Source organism: Gopherus flavomarginatus, chromosome 16 (genome assembly GCF_025201925.1).
Source record: "Gopherus flavomarginatus isolate rGopFla2 chromosome 16, rGopFla2.mat.asm, whole genome shotgun sequence".
Classification (NCBI taxonomy): domain Eukaryota; kingdom Metazoa; phylum Chordata; order Testudines; family Testudinidae; genus Gopherus; species Gopherus flavomarginatus.
The window spans coordinates 7,996,043-8,015,424 of NC_066632.1; the positions used below are offsets into that span (position 1 = coordinate 7,996,043).

Sequence of the window (19,382 nt, forward strand, 5' to 3'; positions counted from 1 at the left end):
AGGGGCCCGGACGCAGGCTGCTTTCCGCTCACGTCCTTTAATTCTCTGCCGGCAGCCAGGGGAGGGTTACAGCGACGGGCTGAGGAACCATCTCTGCTTACTGGGGCACAGGACCGATCTCAGCTCACATCTCTCCCCTGCGTCTGGGTCGGGGGGTGCAGCCCACAGCTCACCCCTCTCTCTCCCCCAGCCCAACCCCCTGGGGCGATGCTCATGCAGGGAGCCAGCTGCAGAGAAGTCCCACAGCAACCAGGCTGGTGCTCCCCCCTCATCCCAAACAGTGCCCCTGACTGTCCCAATGTGCCCACCTTCAGCCATGGGGGGACCCAGGGTCTGGCTGGCAAGAGGGGCCCACGAAGGGCAGGCAGCTGAGTCCTCCTCCTGGCTCCATCACATGGTGGCTGTGGGCCCCCGCAGCACCTTCCAGGAGAGGGGGGACAGGGCATGATGGCAGCTTGGGGGATGATCCAGGAGCCCCCTCAGCTCTGGGGTTTCTCCTCTGGCCTCCACAGCACCTCCTGCAGGCCCGGTGTCCTGGACCCCACCTGCTTGGCCCCTAGCGGAGGGCGCCCAGCACCTGGCTGCCCCCGGGGCTGTGGAAGAGCCCGTGGGTCTCCTGGTGGCGCCGCAGGTCCACCTTGCGCTGGAAGCCCTTGGGGCACAGGGAGCAGGCGAAGGGCTTGTGGCCCGAGTGTTTGCGGCTGTGGGTGATGAGGTTGGAGCTCTGGCTGAAGGCTTTGCCGCACACCTGGCATTTGTGAGGCTTCTCACCTGAGGGGGGGGGGGGAGAGGTTAGGGTGGGGGCTGCAGGAGGGGCTGAGATCCCTCAGGGCTCAGCAGAGAGCCCCAGAACTCACCCAGGGAAGGACTGGAAGGACTCTAGAGTAGGAGGGCCCCCACCTACCTCGCCGGCCATAGGCCTAGGGTCCTAGAAAGGCAGGGGCCCAGGGCCCCCACCTACCCGGCCGGCCACAGGCCCAGCTCAGCCTGGATCTATGGTCATGGGGTCGATGCTTGCACCCCTGTGACCCCATTCCCTTGCCATTCCCGGATCAGACCACTAGGTGGTGCTGTTGCTCCATGGAGTTGCGCGGGGGTGGGACGGGAGGCTGGAGCAGGCGCGAGGGACCAGTTTGGCCAGGGCAGGACTTGGAGGCAATTGCACCAAATGTCCAGCTGTTCAGGCAGGCGGCAGATCCCGGTCCGCAGCCGCAGCCCCTGCAGTCCCAGCCCTGGGCTCCTGTCCCCCAGCTCTGCCAGTGCCCCCCAATCCCGCCCCGCAGTCCCTGCAGTCCCGGCCCTGGGCTCCCGCTAGCTCTGCCGGTGCCCCCCAGTCCCGACCCGCAGCCCCTGCAGCCCCGGCCCTGGGCTCCCGCCAGCTCTGCCAGTGCCCCCGAATCCCGCCCCGCAGCCCCTGCAGTCCCGGCCCTGGGCTCCTGTCCCCCAGCTCTGCCAGTGCCCCCCAATCCCGCCCTGCAGTCCCGGCCCTGGGCTCCTGTCCCCCAGCTCTGCCAGTGCCCCCCCAATCCCGCCCCGCAGCCCCTGCAGTCCCGGCCCTGGGCTCCCGCCAGCTCTGCCGGTGCCCCCAATCCCGACCCGCAGCCCCTGCAGTCCCGGCCTTGGGCTCCCGCCAGCTCTGCCAGTGCCCCCCAATCCTGCCCCGCAGCCCCTGCAGTCCCGGCCCCGGGCTCCTGTCCCCCAGCTCTGCCAGTGCCCCCCAATCCCGACCCGCAGCCCCTGCTGTCCCAGCCCTGGGCTCCCCCTCTCCCCAGCTCTGCCAGTGCCCCCCAATCCTGACTCGCAGCCCCTGCTGTCCCAGCCCTGGGCTCATGCCCCCCAGCTTGCCTGGGGCCCCTCAATCCCGACTCACAGTCCCTGTTGTCCTGACCCTGACCCCCAGCTTGCCTGGTGCCCCCAATCCTGACCCACAGCCCGTGCTGTTCCAGTCCTGGGCTCCCCCCACAACTCTGCCAGTGCCCCCCATCCTGACCTGCAGCCCCTGCTGTCCTAGCTGTGGGGTCCCCTCCCCAGTCTCTGCCAATGCCCCGTCCGAGCCGGCGGCCCCTCACCTGTGTGGATGAAGGTGTGTTTCTTCATGTCGGATTTCTGGTGGAAGCGCTTCCCGCAGAAGGGGCAGGGGAAGGGGCGCGTGTCCGAGTGGATGAGCAGGTGGGTGGAGAGTGTGGACGAGCGTTTGAACTGTTTCCCGCAGATCTGGCAGGGGAAGCTCCTCACCTGCAGGGAGACTGGTCAGCTGGGACCTGGGGGGAGGAGGGGGAGGGGACAGGGACTGCAGACCCCCCCGAGCTCCTCCAGTGGCCTCCTCCCCAGAACCCAGCCTTTTCACCCCACCCCCGTGGCACCTTGCCAGTCCCCGGCAGTGTTAGCCCCATGGCTGGCCCCTGCCCAAATGGAGGCCCATCCAGCCCCCCCAAAGCCCTCACTGCTGCAAAAGATCCACCTCTAACCCCCCATTTGTATATCACGTTCCATCTCCCCCCTCCCCCCCAGGCCTCACCCACCTCTGGCTTCCCTTTGCCCGGGCTGGGAGGGGCAGGCTGGTGCTGCAGCCCAGCCGGGTGGCCACACATCCCCCATGGGGCCACGTGGCTGCAGACCGTTGAGCATTTCAGGTGGCTGCTGAGGCGCTGGGCTGCAGGGAGGCCCTGCGGGTGGGGACAGAAATGGGGTCAACATGGGGAGCCTGCCCCAAATGTACGGGCTGGAATTGGTGGTGGCCATGTAGGGCGGGGCTGAGACCTCCCCAAACTCATCACAGCAGTGACGGAACCCAGCCCGTCCAGTGCCTGGACGTTTGCTGGGGCCAGCCTGTGTCGCTTCCCTTTGTTCTACAGCCATCCTCTCGTGACGCTGAGCGGGAAACCTCACAATTACCTCCCCCCTCGCCCACAATCCGACACTGGGTAATGGGGCCGGCCAGGCAGCTACCTGCCCCCTCCACCCAAGCACGACGAGTTTCCATTACACAGTACGCCAGCAGCGAGTGCCCCCTATGGAGTCAGAGCCACCAACACTGGGCCCTGCACAGAGTGTGACACTCCTTGGTCACACTCTAAACAGACACAGGTTGGACGGGTAAACTGAGGCACAGAGCGGGAGGGGAAGAACTCACCCAAGCAGATCAGAGAACCCTGGTCCTCAAGTCCCAGTCTGGTGTTTTGTCCCAGAGACCCCCCTCCCAGCTGTCCCCTCTGCTTACAGACCCCTAGCATCCTGTGGGGTGGGTCAGTTCAGCCAGTACAATGCCAGCGGGGCTGGGAAATGGTGCTGGGATTATATAGATGCACTGAGAAAGGGGCTCAGACCTGCCCCAAACTCATGACACTCACGGAGGCCACCACAGAGCCAGCAGCTGGGCTCAGCTCACAGCCCCAAGCCAACCCCCTGAGTGCGAGCAGGGCTTCGGCTGTCAGACTCAGTGGGGTCGGAGCTGGCCCTGCTGGGGTGAAAGGCTTGTGCTGCGTTTGCTCTGATGGGGCCACAGCTAGGGGCCTCATCCGCCGACCCCCCAAGTGCATCATTGAGCCAAGGGTGCTGGGTATCGGGCCCCCAATGGGTCTCCCCCTGTGCCCCCAGTGACAGTGCCCCATAGGCCAGGCGATACTGCACACAGAGGGCAGGAGCGGCTGGGCAGGTTAGTAAATGTGCCCTAGGGCAGCGCCAGAGCCTGGCATATGGGGCAGTGCAGCCCCACACTGGGAAGCACCAGGCTGGGTGCGAGGAGAGGGCTTCACTCAGCTCTGTTTAAAGGTGGGGGCTGGGAACGGGACACGGGGGCCTTTCCTCTCTAGGGGGCGCCAACTCCCATCTTGCCCCAGGGTGGGACTAGCTAGGTCAGGAGGCAGGAAATGGGACATGGGGCCTTGCCCCTCTAGGGGGCACTGGATCTGATCCCGCCGAGCTGGCAGTGGCAGGCAGTGGTGCCTGCGTGAAGTGAGGAGGGAAGGATTCTCCATCCAGTTCCCAGGGGCAGGAGCCTCCAAACAGCCCCATTGCTGGCAGCCCTGAGGGGAGGCCAAGCACTGGATGGGGATGGAGCTCCCGAGGCCTCAGTTCCCAGGGTCAGCAGGGCGAGGGGCTCAGCCCAGTCCCTTGGAGGGTGCGTTACCTTGTCACAGCAGCTGCACCCGTGTGGTGGCTTGGAGAAGAGCAGGAGAGATCCCAGGAGGCCAGAGGTCCCCTTGGCTTCCCTGCCCAGCTCCCTCCTGGAGCCCAGCGCCGGCGGCAGGACACTCTGCACCAGGTGCTGCAGCTCAGGGCTACGGTAGCTGCTCCAGAAGGGCTTGAACGACACATCTGGGGGGCTGCTCACACCTATGGGGAAACAGCAGGTGGGGAACTGGGACCAGGGGGCACCGGCTCCGGCTGGCTCAGTGGGCAGAGATTGGGACATGGGGCCTTTCCCCTCCAGGGGGCACTGGCTCCGGTTGGTCAGGGGGCAGCGACTGGGACATGGGGCCTTTCCCCTCCAGGGGGCACCGTCTCTGATCTGATCTGGCCTGGCCCCAGGGGCTGGCTGGCTCCGAGGGTGGGGAATAGGACACGGGTCGTTGTCATTGTGTAAGATGAGGTTGGTGGGTCTCAGTCCAGTTCCCAGTGGGGCATGTGTCCCCCTCACAGAACTGGCCACCTGCCTGCCACTGCCCCCCCAGGGGCAAGGTCAGACAGGGTGGGGAGGGGCATGGAACTTGCCCCTGGAGAGGGAAGCTGGGAGGCTGGGGGTGATGGGATGGTGTGGGATTGGGAGGAGCTCCCCCCGGAGGAGCCTGGGGCTGGTGGAGGGTTACCTGGCAGGGGCCGACAGCCCCAGCTCCGGCTGAAGTCAGTCTCAGCGGGGGGGCTGCACTGCGGCTGGCTGGCTGCCCCCTCCCCATCCTGCACCCCGCAGCTTTCCAAGGCCCTGGAATGGGCTCTGCTCCCTTCCTCTGCCCCGTGCCCCAGCTCGGGGGGCTGGGCTGGCGCTGGCCCTGCTTGGGGTACTCCCCAGGCTGGGTCTGGAAGAAGGATTTGCTGGTGAGATTCCCTGAGCCTCCCCTCCACCCCCAACCTTGGGCTGGGCAGGGCAGGTGAATCCCTGGCCTCCAGGTGAGATCACGGGGGTGTTTGAGGGGTTCTTTCCATGTTCACCCAGTCCCACCCTTCCCCTCCCTTGCTCTCCAATAGAGGGCGCCCTTCTCCCCTTGCCTGCCCCCTCCCCCGCATTCTTCCTTTGAGGATACTTTCCCCTCGCCTGCTGCCCCAGCTCACCTGTCCCCCTGCCCCTCCACTCACCGCCAAGACCCTCCGGTCGCTGCCCCGGGTGGTTTGGGCCCCTCTTGCTTCTCACCAGGAAGGAGCGCGGCATCCTGGCAGCTGTGGGATGAGGAGAGGTGGCATCACTATGTAACCGGTCCAGCTCCTGCCCCATGGGGCCTGCGGGGGGGGGGGGGGCGCTGAGCCAGTTGGGAATGGCCCAGACAGGCCTAACCTGTCGCTGGTCTGTAGCAGGTCCCAGTAGGGGCAAGTCACTAAGTGCCCCCTCCCATCTCCTGCCCCTCAGTCATTCTCCTCTGCAGACAGGACTGCGGTCAGGACTCCTGGGCTCAGTTCCCAGCTCTGGGAGGGGAAGTGTGGTCTCGTGGTTTGAGAGGAGGTGGGGAAGGACTGGGGGTCAGGACTCCTGGGTTCTGCCTGTCTCTCGCTGTGTGACCTTGAGCCAGTCCCTTCCCCTCTCTGTGCCTCAACTGCCCCATCTGTTCATTAACATCTGTGACATGCTTCACTTCACAGCTCCAGACACCCTTTCCTGCCCTGAGCCTGACAGTACTGAGGGGAGGGACCAGGCTTTGAATTTGTTTGTACAGCCCCATGCACAAGGGTGCCTGATAAACCATGGGGCTGATGAGCCTGTCCCCAGGAACATTCAGATGCTACCTCACATCACTCAGGGTTAGTCATAATGATACCTGCCTGGCCCACTGAGAGGCAGGTCAGGGTATCCCAGTTAACGGATGGTGAAGAAACCTGTTGTGAGGTCAGGCAGCAAGACAGTGCCAAAACTGATACTGGAACCTAGGAGTCCTGACTCCCAGCCCGCCCCCTCCATATCAAAGCACTAGACCCCACTCCCCTCCCAGAGCTAGGAAAAGAACCCAGGCGTCCTGACTCCCAGCCCTCCCTATTCTAACCACTAGACCCCACTCCCTTCCCAGAGCTAGGAAAAGAACCCAGGAGTCCTGACTCCCAGCCTCCATCTAGCTGCTAAACCCACTCCCCTCACTCACCTGGAAACAGTAGACTAGATCCAAGCTGCGCCTCGGACAGCAGCCACAAGAGGTGCCGTACAAATGTGCCAGAGCTTGGCTGGTGTAAATCAACCAGGCTCCAAATGAAAACATCCGATTTCCACCACCTGGGGATCTGGCCCCAATGACGCCAATGGAATGACCCCCCAGTTTGGCATCTGGCCCACAGTACTGCGGGAAGTTTTCCTACACAAAACTGGTGCAGGATCCATCCCAGCAACCCAGTGCCCGCTGAGCGACACTGGCCCCCAGGAGCTGGGGGCTTGGCTGCTTTTACAGCCTCCAAGTACCGTATGTACTGTCCCGGTGGCAGGAGACGATAGAGTAAGTGGCACCAGCAAGTTACAGGCCAGCCCCCTGCAGAGCACCAGCTCCAGACACGGCACCCCAGGGGCAGAGCCGGAGCCAGCACAGTGCGGGTCAGGTGGGGTCGGGGTCACGGAGCCACAGCTGGTCAGGATGGTGGGATAGAAAGAACGGGCTGTAGAAAGTGGGCTGTAGGGGGAGTGGGCTATAGAGGGTTAAGGCATGGTGGAGCCGGGGCTCAGGATTCCTGGGTTCCATCCCTTGCTCTGGGGGGGCAGTGGTGTCTAGTGGTTACAGGTGGGGAGCTAGGTGACAGGATGCCTGGGTTCCATCCTCTCCCCTGGGAGGGCAGTGGTGTCTAGTGCGTAGAGCGCGGGAGTGGGGGCTTAGGAGTCAGGACTCATGGGTTCTATTCTAAGCTCTGGGAGGGCAGTGGGGTCTAGTGGTTACAGGTTGGGCGCGGGGAGTCAGGATGCCTGTGTTCTGTTCCCGGCACCCATTCCTGCAAGGTGTGCTGCCTGAAAGGGCCCCAGTGTGTCTAATCTCCATGCTATTTCCTGCCATGTGGCAGCCCCAGCGGTACCCAGTCTGGACAGACACACTCCATTGGCAGCAAGGAAGCCATGGCAAGGCACTCGCATGGACCTTGCACCCCCAAGGGTTCACTCACCTGCAGCCTCCACGCTGTGGGGGAGCCTCTGCGGGTGGCTATTCCACCACCTTTGCCATCTCAGCCCAAGAGCTGGGCAGGGCAGAGCACCCATATGAGGCGCAGCCAATCAGGCTGCTGGACGGGGGCTAACGCTCTCCGCTGCAAACCACAGCTGGCTTCCTTCTGATCCGAACAGGCGCCCAACTGCCAGCTGCAAGGCAGAAACCACTGGCTGGAGGCAAGAGGGTGGGGGAGTTTAGTGGCAGCAGTCTCTGATCCAGCTGTGCATTCAGCAGGGAGCTGGGGCTGTTGCAGTTAACCGGGGCCATCAGCAGAAGGGCCTTAGCTAAGACGCACTCTCACTTGCCCCAAGGCAAGGTGATGGGCCCAGACTGTCCTCACGCTGCAGCTTAGCGACTGCATCCATCTGTTGATCAGGCTCTTTTTGCCAGCCCATAACGCACGCACGGCATCTCTTTTATGTACCAACCTGGGCAGAAATCTGTGCTCTGAGAACACTGGCAGTTCACTGCAGGGCCAGCAGGGGGAGCAAAAGGAATTGCTTTTGTGTAGAGCCTACAAAAACCTCCGGCGGGAGCGGAGCTTGAGTCCAACTACATCATTGCGCTGGAGATCGCGCCCCTCACTGTCATGCTGGGTGCTGTGCAGACAGCGAGAGAGACTGGAGGCTCCATTGTGCTGGGTGCTGCACAGACACCTAGCGAGACAGACAGTTCCTGCTCACAGGAATTTACAATTTAAATAGATGGGAGAGATGTAAAATCCCCCTTTTACAGCTGAGAAACTGAGGCCCAGCTTCACAGAGATACTCGGGTGTCTAAGTGTAAGGGGACTCTTGTCCCCTTACTAAAACTCGTGTGTGTGGGTGGGTGTGGGTGTGTGTGCTGCTTGGCTAGCTCCCAGTACCAAAAGAAAGGGGGAGGGTCGATGGGAAATCAGGACCCTGAGACTGACAGTCCCCAGGGGCAATGTGGAAGATGCCAATAGCCCAGGTGAGCCTGATTGACAAGGCAGGGCAGGCTAGTGAGGGAGTCAGAAGGCCGGGGGTGGGTCCCATCCTCCCTGTGAGCTGAAATTGCCTGGCCCAAAGCAGGGCTGAGCTAAGCAGAAAGCAGGGGCCCAAGCTGAGCTGGGGAGCAGAGCTGCACCGGCCAGAGCCAGAGAGAACCAGAGAAGCAACCCAGGGAGCAGATCAATGCTGGGAGCAGGGTCACAGAAGCAGTACAGGGAGCAGACCTTTGCTGAGAGCAGGGCCACAGAAGCAGCCCAGGGATCAGACCTGTGCTGGGAGCAGAGCTGCAGCAACCAGAGCCAGAGGGGCCAGAAAAGCAGCCCAGGGTGCTGGAGGCAGAGCAGCATCAGTGCTGGTGCTGGAGCTGAAGCTGTGAGCACTGCGGGGAGCGAGGGGGAACCTGGGCAGCAGGCGCAGCGCAAGGAGATTCCCCCAGCTAAGAGGCCTTGCAGGCCAGACTTGGAGGGGGATCACAACCCTGACAGGGGGACTGACCCTGGGAAGAAGGGTCCTGCCGACTAGAGCCAGAGGGCATATGGCCACCGCCAGAGCAAGTGTCCGACCCACAGCATCCCTGCAGCACAGCCAGGGCCTGAGCAGGAGGCCTGGGACATGTGGGCGACAGACTGTGACCTGCCCTTACATTCCAGAGACGGCTGGTTGTGATGTCCCTGTGCCACAGAGTGGAGTCATGTGATCATCTTGGTTTTTAAAAATGGATTGGTGTTAAATAAATTGTATTTGCTTTGAACTATATGTGATGATCAGTGGGTCAGGGAAGCCTCCAGTGCAGAGAGAGCACCCCAGAGTGGGGATACGCTGCTTAACCCCTGCCCTAAGTGACCATGACAAGGTTGGGGGGTCGAGCCCCCCAGGAATCCTGGGCCCAGCCTTGTTGGGGTTCTGAGGACTTTGTCACACAGGAGAGTGGAAGGGGAGCCCTCAAGGTCAGACAGGCCTCTGAGTAAAGAGGTGGGAGCGAGGACTCGGATCCTTTCACCAGCTCATTCCACCGGGGTTGTGTATAAGCCAGGAAAGTCCACCACAATAGCGGGACCATTCCCTCCGCTTACCTAAGTCCCAGTTTTATGCATCCTTGTGATCCACAAAACCCGTGCTGGCTGCCGTCAAACCCCGTAGGTATCTAAACCTCTGTGTTTTCAGACTAAAGTTTCCTTTGGCACCAAGTGTCAGCCTCTGGGCATGCGCACTGCTGCCTCCCTCTACTTGACCAGTGCCTAAGTGCCAGACATCTGTGAACCCGGGAAGATAAGCAGAGGAATGCCTGCCTCAACCACAAGGCCCGATCCGATAGTCAGCCTCGGAGGCCACCCACCGGATCAGGTCCCATTCAAACTCCAGCCAGAGAAGGCAGAGGTACCATCCCCAATGTTTTAGGCCCGTGGACAGGCACTCAGCAGGGATGTGGGAGACGCAGGTTCAATCCTCCTTCTGCTTGTGGGGGAGTGAGGATTTGAACAGGGGTCTCCCACATCCCAGCTGAGTGCTCAAGCCACTGGGCTAAAGGTGTAAGGGGGGCTACAGCACCCCTCCTGCCGTGCAGCAAAGCAGGCACCGCTCTGATGCTCACCACAACCAGCTGGGGCGCCTGCCCCCAGGGAGGGCTTCCCAGCTGTGGATTGCTACTGGGTGGAGGCACCTAACTGCAGCCCTGATTTGTGCCGAATTCCATGAGGGGGTGGAGCTTCAGACACATCCGTCTTACCAGCATCGCGCCATTGGCTAGTTTAGGCAGCTTCTCCCCTAGTGTGCTGGTTTTTGTGGATCCTATTTGCCAGCCCCACAATGGATAGGAACAACTGATACAGTTGGTTGGAGAGATGGGAGCAGCCCTGGATGGGTCCAGCCCTGCAATGGATGGGGATGGCTGATACGGATGGGGGGAAGGGAGCAGCGCTGGATGGGCCCAGCCCTGCAATGGACGGGGATGGCTGATACGGATGGGGGGAAGGGAGCAGCATTGGATGGGCCTAGCCCTGCAATGGACGGGGATGGCTGATACGGATGGGGGGAAGGGAGCAGCGCTGGATGGGCCCAGCCCTGCAATGGATGGGGATGGCTGATACGGATGGGGGGAAGGGAGCAGCGCTGGATGGGCCCAGCCCTGCAATGGATGGGGATGGCTGATACAGATGGGGGGACGGGAGCAGCGCTGGATGGGCCTAGCCCTGCAATGGATGGGGATGGCTGATACGGATGGGGGGAAGGGAGCAGCGCTGGATGGGTCCAGTCCTGCAATGGATGGGGATGGCTGATACGGATGGGGGCACAGGAGCAGCGCTGGATGTACCCAGTCCCGCAATGGATGGGGATCATAGGTGGCAGGTTCTATATGCTTGCGGTGCTCGAGCACCAGGAATATTCAGGGCTGGGGGCCCTGCTCCAGGAATATTTGGAGCTGGGTCTCTCCCTCGGCCCCACCTGGATCGGGCCCCGGCCCACGCGGGTCTCCCCCCATCCCGCCGCATCCCTGCCTGACAGAAAGCAGCGCGGTGCCTCTTCCCTGCCTGCTTCTGCTGCCAGAGTAGAGCGCTCCCGGCAGAATTGCTGTCTGCTGCCCCAGGGTCCTAGCGCCCACCATCTCCTATTGGCAGGGCAGGCTGCCCTTACCCTGCCCTTCGGCTCTAGCCCTGAGCTTCTCCAACACCCCAAACCCTCATCCCCAGCCAGAGCCCTCATCCCCCCGCACCCTAATCCTCTGCCCCAGCCAGAGCCCTCATCCCCCTGCACCTCAACCCACTGCTCCAAACCTGAGCCCCCCTGCAGTATGAACCCCTCATCCTCAGCCCGAACTCTCATCCCTCTGCACCCTAATCCTCTGCCCCAGTCCTGAGCCCCCCCACATCATGAACCCCTCATCCTCAGCCCCACAGCCCTCACCAGACACCCCAACCCTCTGCCCTAGCCCTGAGCCCCATCCTGCATCAGGAATCCCTCATCCTCAGCCCCACAGCCCTCACCCCTGCACTCCCTCCTATCCCCAAACTCCCTCCCAAAGCATGCACCCCTCCCAGATCGTGCACCACCTCCCCTTTCCCACACACTCCTTCCCACCCCCAAACTCCGTCCCAGAGCATGCACCCCTCACCCCTTCCTACACCTCCACCCCCAGCCCAGAGCCTGCACCCAAACTCCCTCCCACAGCCTGCACCCCTCACCCCCTCCTGCACATCCACCCCCAGCCCAGAGCCTGCACCCAAACTCCCTCCCAGAGCCTGCACCCTTCACCCCATCCTGCACATCCACCCCCAGCCCAGAGCCTGCACCCAAACTCCATCCCGAAGCCTAGACCCCTCACCCCCTCCTGCACATCCACCCCCAGCCCAGAGCCTGCACCCAAACTCCATCCCGAAGCCTGGACCCCTCACCCCCTCCTGCACATCCACCCCCAGCCCAGAGCCTGCACCCAGCACCCAAACTCCATCCCAAAGCCTGCACCCTGCACCCCTCCTGCACCCTAATCCCCAGCCCAGGACCTGCACCCCACACCTTCCCCCCCAACCCCCTCCCAGAGCCTTAGGCAGGTGGGGGCGGAGTTTGGGGGAGGGCGGAGTTGGGGGGGTGGATTCTGGGCAGCACCAAAATTTCTACAAACTTGCCACCGATGATGGGGCTAGCTGGTATGGATGGGGCACGGGAGCAGCGCGGGATGGGCCCAGCCCTGCAATGGACGGGGATGGCTGATACGGATGTGGGGAAGGGAGCAGCGCTGGATGGGCCCAGCCCTGCAATGGATGGGGATGGCTGATACGGATGGGGGGAAGGGAGCAGCCCTGGATGGGCCCAGCCCTGCAATGGACGGGGATGGCTGATACGGATGTGGGGAAGGGAGCAGCGCGGGATGGGTCCAGCCCTGCAATGGACGGGGATGGCTGATACGGATGGGGGGAAGGGAGCAGCGCTGGATGGGCCCAGCCCTGCAATGGACGGGGATGGCTGATACGGATGGGGGGAAGGGAGCAGCGCTGGATGGGCCCAGCCCTGCAATGGACGGGGATGGCTGATACGGATGGGGGGAAGGGAGCAGCCCTGGATGGGCCCAGCCCTGCAATGGATGGGGATGGCTGATACGGATTCGGGGAAGGGAGCAGCGCTGGATGGGCCCAGCCCTGCAATGGATGGAGATGGCTGATACGGATGGGGGGAAGGGAGCAGCGCTGGATGGGCCCAGCCCTGCAATGGATGGGGATGGCTGATACGGATGGGGGGAAGGGAGCAGCGCTGGATGGGCCCAGCCCTGCAATGGATGGGGATGGCTGATATGGATGGGGGGAAGGGAGCAGCGCGGGATGGGCCCAGCCCTGCAATGAACGGGGATGGCTGATACGGATGGGGGGAAGGGAGCAGCGCGGGATGGGCCCAGCCCTGCTATGGACGGGGATGGCTGATACGGATGGGGGGAAGGGAGCAGCGCTGGATGGGCCCAGCCCTGCAATGGATGGGGATGGCTGATATGGATGGGGGGAAGGGAGCAGCGCGGGATGGGCCCAGCCCTGCAATGAACGGGGATGGCTGATACGGATGGGGGGAAGGGAGCAGCGCGGGATGGGCCCAGCCCTGCAATGGATGGGGATGGCTGATACGGATGGGGGGAAGGGAGCAGCGCTGGATGGGCCTAGCCCTGCAATGGACGGGGATGGCTGATACGGATGGGGGGAAGGGAGCAGCGCTGGATGGGCCCAGCCCTGCAATGGACGGGGATGGCTGATACGGATTCGGGGAAGGGAGCAGCGCGGGATGGGTCCAGCCCTGCAATGGACGGGGATGGCTGATACGGATGGGGGGAAGGGAGCAGCGCGGGATGGGCCCAGCCCTGCAATGGACGGGGATGGCTGATACGGATTCGGGGAAGGGAGCAGCGCGGGATGGGTCCAGCCCTGCAATGGACGGGGATGGCTGATACGGATGGGGGGAAGGGAGCAGCGCTGGATGGGCCCAGCCCTGCAATGGACGGGGATGGCTGATACGGATGGGGGGAAGGGAGCAGCGCTGGATGGGCCCAGCCCTGCAATGGACGGGGATGGCTGATACGGATGGGGGGAAGGGAGCAGCGCTGGATGGGCCCAGCCCTGCAATGGACGGGGATGGCTGATACGGATGGGGGGAAGGGAGCAGCGCTGGATGGGCCCAGCCCTGCAATGGACGGGGATGGCTGATACGGATTCGGGGAAGGGAGCAGCGCTGGATGGGCCCAGCCCTGCAATGGATGGAGATGGCTGATACGGATTCGGGGAAGGGAGCAGCGCTGGATGAGCTCAGCCCTGCAATGGATGGGGATGGCTGATACGGATGTGGGGAAGGGAGCAGCGCTGGATGGGCCCAGCCCTGCAATGGATGGGGATGGCTTATACGGATGGGAGGAAGGGAGCAGTCCTGGATGGGCCAAGCCCTGCAATGGATGGGGATGGCTGATACGGATGGGGGGGAAGGGAGCAGCGCTGGATGGGCCCAGCCCTGTAATGGACGGGGATGGCTGATACGGATGGGGGGGAAGGGAGCAGCGCTGGATGGGCCCAGCCCTGCAATGGACGGGGATGGCTGATACGGATGGGAGGAAGGGAGCAGTCCTGGATGGGCCCAGCCCTGCAATGGATGGGGATGGCTGATACGGATGGGGGGAAGGGAGCAGCGCTGGATGGGCCCAGCCCTGCAATGGACGGGGATGGCTGATACGGATGGGGGGAAGGGAGCAGCGCTGGATGGGCCCAGCCCTGCAATGGATGGGCATGGCTTATACGGATGGGAGGAAGGGAGCAGTCCTGGATGGGCCCAGCCCTGCAATGGATGAGGATGGCTGATACGGATTCGGGGAAGGGAGCAGCGCTGGATGGGCCCAGCCCTGCAATGGACGGGGATGGCTGATACGGATGTGGGGAAGGGAGCAGCGCTGGATGGGCCCAGCCCTGCAATGGACGGGGATGGCTGATATGGATGGGGGGAAGGGAGCAGTGCTGGATGGGCCCAGCCCTGCAATGGATGGGGATGGCTTATACGGATGGGAGGAAGGGAGCAGTCCTGGATGGGCCCAGCCCTGCAATGGATGGGGATGGCTGATACGGATGCGGGGAAGGGAGCAGTGCTGGATGGGCCCAGACCTGCAATGGAAGGGGATAGCTGATACGGATGGGGGCACGGGAGCGATGCTGAATGGGCACCAGCAAACAGAACAGTAAGAGGCCTGCATTGCTGCCTCTTCTACGCCTCCAGACCCGGAAATTCAGAGAGGGCAGGGAAGAGGGCAAGAGCAGCCCCTCTATCCCAACTGATGCACACCCAGTACTGTTAGAATGCAGCCACCTCTGGGGTAGAGCTACCAGCTTGAATCACAGCCATGGGAGGAGGTTTTGGGCAGGATACACCCTGCTACTGCAGAGGGATCTTTAAGGCCTATACGCAGGCAGCCATGGCTTTAAAATCTTGACACAATGCCCCACCTGCAGCCAGCTGCTCCGAACCGCCTGCCTGGATGATAGTTGACTGCATGGGGCATTGCCATGTCCAGCTCTAAATCCCCCAAGCAGCTCCTGCAACATGCACCTCTGAACATCCTCCCCACGTCAGCCATGTGCCAGTTTCACTCCCTTGCCGTCTGGTTCTGCTCTGACTCACAGGAGCCCTGATTCCCCTGCCCACTTCCTGTCTCAGCTGGGAGGTTGGTTGCACAGATCTCACTCTGGTCTGGGCAGGATGGCTCGGTGCAAGAACTGAACGGGCAGTACAGGGCATGTCTTTGCTCTGCTAAATCCTTCCCATGAGCGGCAAGTCACAAACATCTGGTGCGTGCAGTGAGTCCATCTGCCATTGGCTGCCAGCCTGGCTCAGACTGATGGGCTTATCTACCCTGGTATCCCACCTGCAGCAGTGTCCAGCACCGCCAGTTGCAGAGGATGCACCTTAGTGGGCATTAATGGAATAATCTGCTCCCAGGGGAAATTTCTACCTAACCATTAGCTAAAGGTTGGCTCATGCTCTCAAATACTGGGGCAACTGACCTAGTAGGAGCATTGGTGCCAACTCTGTGGGTGCTCTGGGCATGGAGCACCCATGGGGAAAAATTAGTGGGTGCTCTGCACCCACTGGCAGCCAAGCCCCTTGCCCCATCTCCTCCTCCTCCTCCCCTGAGCATGCCACATCCCCGCTCCTTTCCCTACCTCCCAGTGCTTCCCGCCAGGCCTAGCAAGCTCTAGGAGGGAGGGGGAGGACCCTGAACATGGCATACTCTGGGGAAGAGGCGGGGTCAGGATGGGGATTTGGGGAAGGAGTCGGAATAGGGGCAAGGTGGGGGCAGAGTTGGGGCGGGACTTTGGGGGAAGGGGTTGGAATGGGGGGCAGGGGAGGGGCGTCATGGACAGGGTGGAGTTGGGGCGGGGCTGGGGGCAGAGGGCGGTTGGGCACCCACTGGCGGGAGCAAAAGTCGGCACCTATGGGTAGGAGCCTGGCAGGTATGGCCACTGACAGCGGGGAGCAACTCAGCTGCACTAGATATTCCAGCCTAAAGCAGCTGAGATCCCCCCAGCTCAGCCAGAAGGAAACTATTTCCGCTGAGACATCTGCTCAGCCCTGCTGTTCAGGCCCCAACTGCAGCAGCATGCACTGTCCACTGCTCGGCCTCGCAGGGTCCTTGCTAATGGGGAGCTCAAGCAAAAGGCTAGTAGGGCCAGATTGTGGCTCGCAGCCACAGGGTGAGGAGCTGGAGTCCTGGAAATTATTATGACCAAATTCAGGAGCCCTGGCAAGGGGCAAAGGGACATCTGGCCAGGGTCACCCCGGTGACAGCCTGATTTTGGTGAGAGCCCGCTCAGCATGGGGGCGAGGGCAATCACTTAGAATGTGAGTGCTGTGAATCTCCCCTTAGTGTGAGTTATTCTTAGGGGTGGGCAAAGCGGATTCGGGGCCTGGGAAAGGGGGTGGACTGACAGCCCTTCAGAAAGGCCATGACGAGGCACTTACCCCATTAGCCTTCCTTTATGGTGTATTCAGTCACGGCTCTGTGGTCCTGCAGCTGCCAACTAGGAGTGGTCTCTGTGAGATGGACACCAGCCCTACAAGCACTGGGACTCAGACCCACCAAACAGCCACCATCAATATTCAATCCCTGAGCTGGGCTGGCTCTGAACCAGTGACCAAGATGGCAAAGGCTCTGGGCTGGATCCTGAGCTAATGTAAATCAGAATTGCCCCATTAAAGTCAGCGGAGTGATGCTGATTTACACCAGCTAAAGATCTGGCCCTCTAGGTCCCATATCAGTTCTCCCCTCACTCCCTTGCACAGAGTTTAAGACTAGAAGGGGACACTATGCTCAGTGTCTGCCCTCCAGCATAACCCAGGCCAGAGCAACGCACACACGGCTCCCAGCACACAGCCCATAACTCATGCTTGCTCACTGAAAAACACTTCTGCTCAAATGCTGGAGAATCCACCCTGCCCCCAGGTCATTTCTGGTGGTCAGTCACCCCTCACTATTCAACATTTGCACCTCATTTTCAATCTAAATTTGTCTGACTTTAAATTCCAACCACTGGAATGCATGATGCCTTTGGCGGCTAGTCTTAAGAGCAGCCTTCTCCCGTTAGTGTGACAATCCAGCCCCGAGTACAAAGGCAGAAAAGATCCACTGGCTAGCTAGAAATAAGATGTGCATTTTAATGGAGAAGGAAATGAACTGCTGGGACGATTTCCCAAGAGGTGCAGTGGATTCTCCATCACTTGGAAGACTAACTCAGGAGTGGCTATATCTTCCTCTCTGTGTGTGCATGTGCTCTGGCTCAACCACAAGATATGGGCTGGTTGCAGGAGACACTGGGCGAGGTTCTACGTGGTTTATGGTATATCAGCCAGACTGCATGATCACAATGGTCTTTTCTGGCCAATCTGTGAATATTTTTAACATGCTGACGTTTCCCAGATGCACTCAGGAAGAGGAGCTGACCTGCTAGCCTTTCCCGGCCAATCCTGGAGCAGAAGCATCCTACAGAGCCCAGAGGCACAGAGTTAGTAAGACAGTGTAAATAGTTTATTGTTTTTGATTTTTTTTCTCTTTTTTTGAAAGTACAGATGTTTTTTGCACAAGTCAGGTTTTTTAAAAATGGGTGTGGGCTGAAGAGGACCATGGTTACAGTCAGAGAGGAGGAGGGGTCACCGCTACACGGATACACCAGACACACGAGTTTGGGAGCGGTCAGACCATCGGGGGTAGTTACAGTACCATCAAAATGAACCAAAATTCACTGCAACCTGAGTGCGTTTCTTGGATATGGAGCCAAATGGGCTTCCCCATGGCTGAGCTATGCGCACCTCGCAGGAAGACAGCATCCAAGCCAAGGAGGTGGCACCAATCTGACATGCCTTTGCACACTGATTGCCAGTGAGGGAGGCACCCGGGTGTTTTGTATTCCCTGTGGGTGGGGTGTTGGTAATGACTCTGCCCACTGGTGGGAAGCCCTGCCAGGTCCCCTCCTCAGTCTCACTCGCATTTCACTGTTACCTTCTCTGGAGAGACCAGTTCCACAGCTGCTGGAACTTTGCAACTCCAGTGGGAGGCCAATGTACACCAGCTGGGGATCTGGCCCATTGACTCCAATGGAGCGATGCCGATTTATACCAGCTGGGGATCTGGCCCATTGACTCCAATGGAGCGATGCTGATTTACACCAGCTGGGGATCTGGCCCATTGACTCCAATGGAGCGATGCTGATTCACACCAGCTGGGGACCGGTCCCGTGATTGCTGATCCATAGTGGGTGAACTATCTCTCTCTGTGTCTTAGTACAGGTCAACATCCTCTGGTTTAACCTCACCTGTCTGCGGGTTTCCCCTGCTTCCCAGAGGAGCTGTTGGAAGCGTTTACCAGGGTCATGGTGGATTCTCCATCACAGATCATTTTTAAAGCAACGCTGGATGTTTTCCTCAAAGCTCTGCTCTAGGAATTATTGGGGGCAGGTCTCTGGCCTGTTATCCAGGTGGTCAGACTAGATGATCACAATGGTCCCCTCTGTCCTTGGAATTTGTAACTCCTTATGATCTCCTCCATTCAATCTTCTATGCTCTCTGCTTCCTGGCCTCCAGGGTCTCCCATTCGGCACCCATCAGCACCGCTCCTTGCTCAGCATGGGGATGGGCATGGAGAGGTTCTAGCTAGTCCCTCTTCTCTGGCAGGCAGGTGGGGAGATTGAACCTTTGTCAATCCATGTGACAGCTCAGTCCTAGGACACAGATCCTGGCTGGTCCTGGTCACTCTGTGGACCTTTTCTCTCTGGGTCTGCCCTCTGTGGGACTGTCCGCTAAGAAGTGGGGCAGAACTGAAGGGGGCTGTGTGGGAGCTGTTAATGCCCCAACAGCACAGTGGCTTTACAGCCTCTATTAAAGAGCAGGCTGATGGCACAAGGTGGACAGGCAGGAGATCTTGAGTTGTAGAAACTCTGACATTTTTGCTTTTAAATGTTGAGGCTTCCCCAACTTCGGGGGTTTCACAAAATGTGTTTCCTAGAGGTGGGTTTGAACGCAAGCCTTAGCTCCAAGTGCCCCCAAATCTGGGGGAGTCCAGGCTGAACTTTCAGGCTCTAACTTTGCTCCCCCTTCTCCGTTTCTCTCCGAGTCCCTAACTCAGTAAAGTAGTAGCAGTTTAAAGCCCACTCTGAACTTCCCTATGGGGCGACCTTGGGCAAGTTCCTTCCCTTCTCTGGGTCTCAGTTTCCCTCCCACCCTCCATCTTATCTATCTAGACTGTAAGCTCTTTGGAGCATGGGCTCTCTCCTATTAAGTGTGTCTGTGCAGCACCCTGCAGCCCTGATCTGTTAGGGCCCCTAGGCACTGCCATAACACATCCCACACATTCCACAAACATAACTAGTTAACCATCCTGACACTAGATGGGGAAACTGAGGCAGAAAGGAGGAGGAAGTGACTTGCATTGCACGATCTGGAGTCAAAGCTGGGATTGGAACACAGGAGACCCCAGGCTCCCAGTCCCAGACTCTACCCACTAGGCCATGCCTCCCCCTTCCTAAAGGACAGAATTCAGGTGAAGTCCGCAACAGCTACTCAGCACCCATTCCCTACCTATGCA

General features: G+C 60.6%; 2 protein-coding genes across 3 annotated transcripts in view; both read right to left on the minus strand.

The window, feature by feature from the left end:
- Positions 1-21: 21 nt before the first annotated feature.
- LOC127035697 (zinc finger protein Gfi-1b-like) lies at positions 22-7,375 on the minus strand. Its single transcript, XM_050925943.1, has 7 exons — positions 7,282-7,375; positions 5,293-5,373; positions 4,809-5,015; positions 4,130-4,335; positions 2,523-2,666; positions 2,070-2,235; positions 22-771 (listed from the first exon to the last, which is right to left on the minus strand). Exons 1-7 carry the CDS (start codon positions 7,373-7,375, stop codon positions 557-559), a joined length of 1,113 nt encoding a protein of 370 aa, XP_050781900.1. The 3' UTR covers positions 22-556.
- A 15-nt stretch (positions 7,376-7,390) lies between these two features.
- Positions 7,391-19,382, minus strand: part of EVI5L (ecotropic viral integration site 5 like) — a 99,825-nt gene continuing 87,833 nt past the window's right edge. Inside the window, exon 20 of one of the 2 annotated variants that reach the window (XM_050925824.1) lies at positions 7,391-7,474. In XM_050925824.1, coding sequence (XP_050781781.1) covers positions 7,391-7,474 — 84 coding nt within the window. Of the gene's footprint in view, positions 7,496-19,382 lie in introns of both variants that reach the window. The other variant, XM_050925823.1, reaches the window with a different exon arrangement.

Excerpts from the sequence above, each read along its gene's own strand:
- LOC127035697 (XM_050925943.1), bottom strand. The coding sequence starts at position 7,375 with ATGGGTGCTCTGCCCTGCCCAGCTCTTGGGCTGAGATGGCAAAGGTGG. Across the intron at positions 5,374-7,281 it reads CCACAGCGTGGAGGCTGCAG|CTGCCAGGATGCCGCGCTCC; the intron begins GTGAGTGAACCC and ends CTCATCCCACAG. Across the intron at positions 2,236-2,522 it reads CGGGCAAAGGGAAGCCAGAG|GTGAGGAGCTTCCCCTGCCA; the intron begins GTGGGTGAGGCC and ends GTCTCCCTGCAG.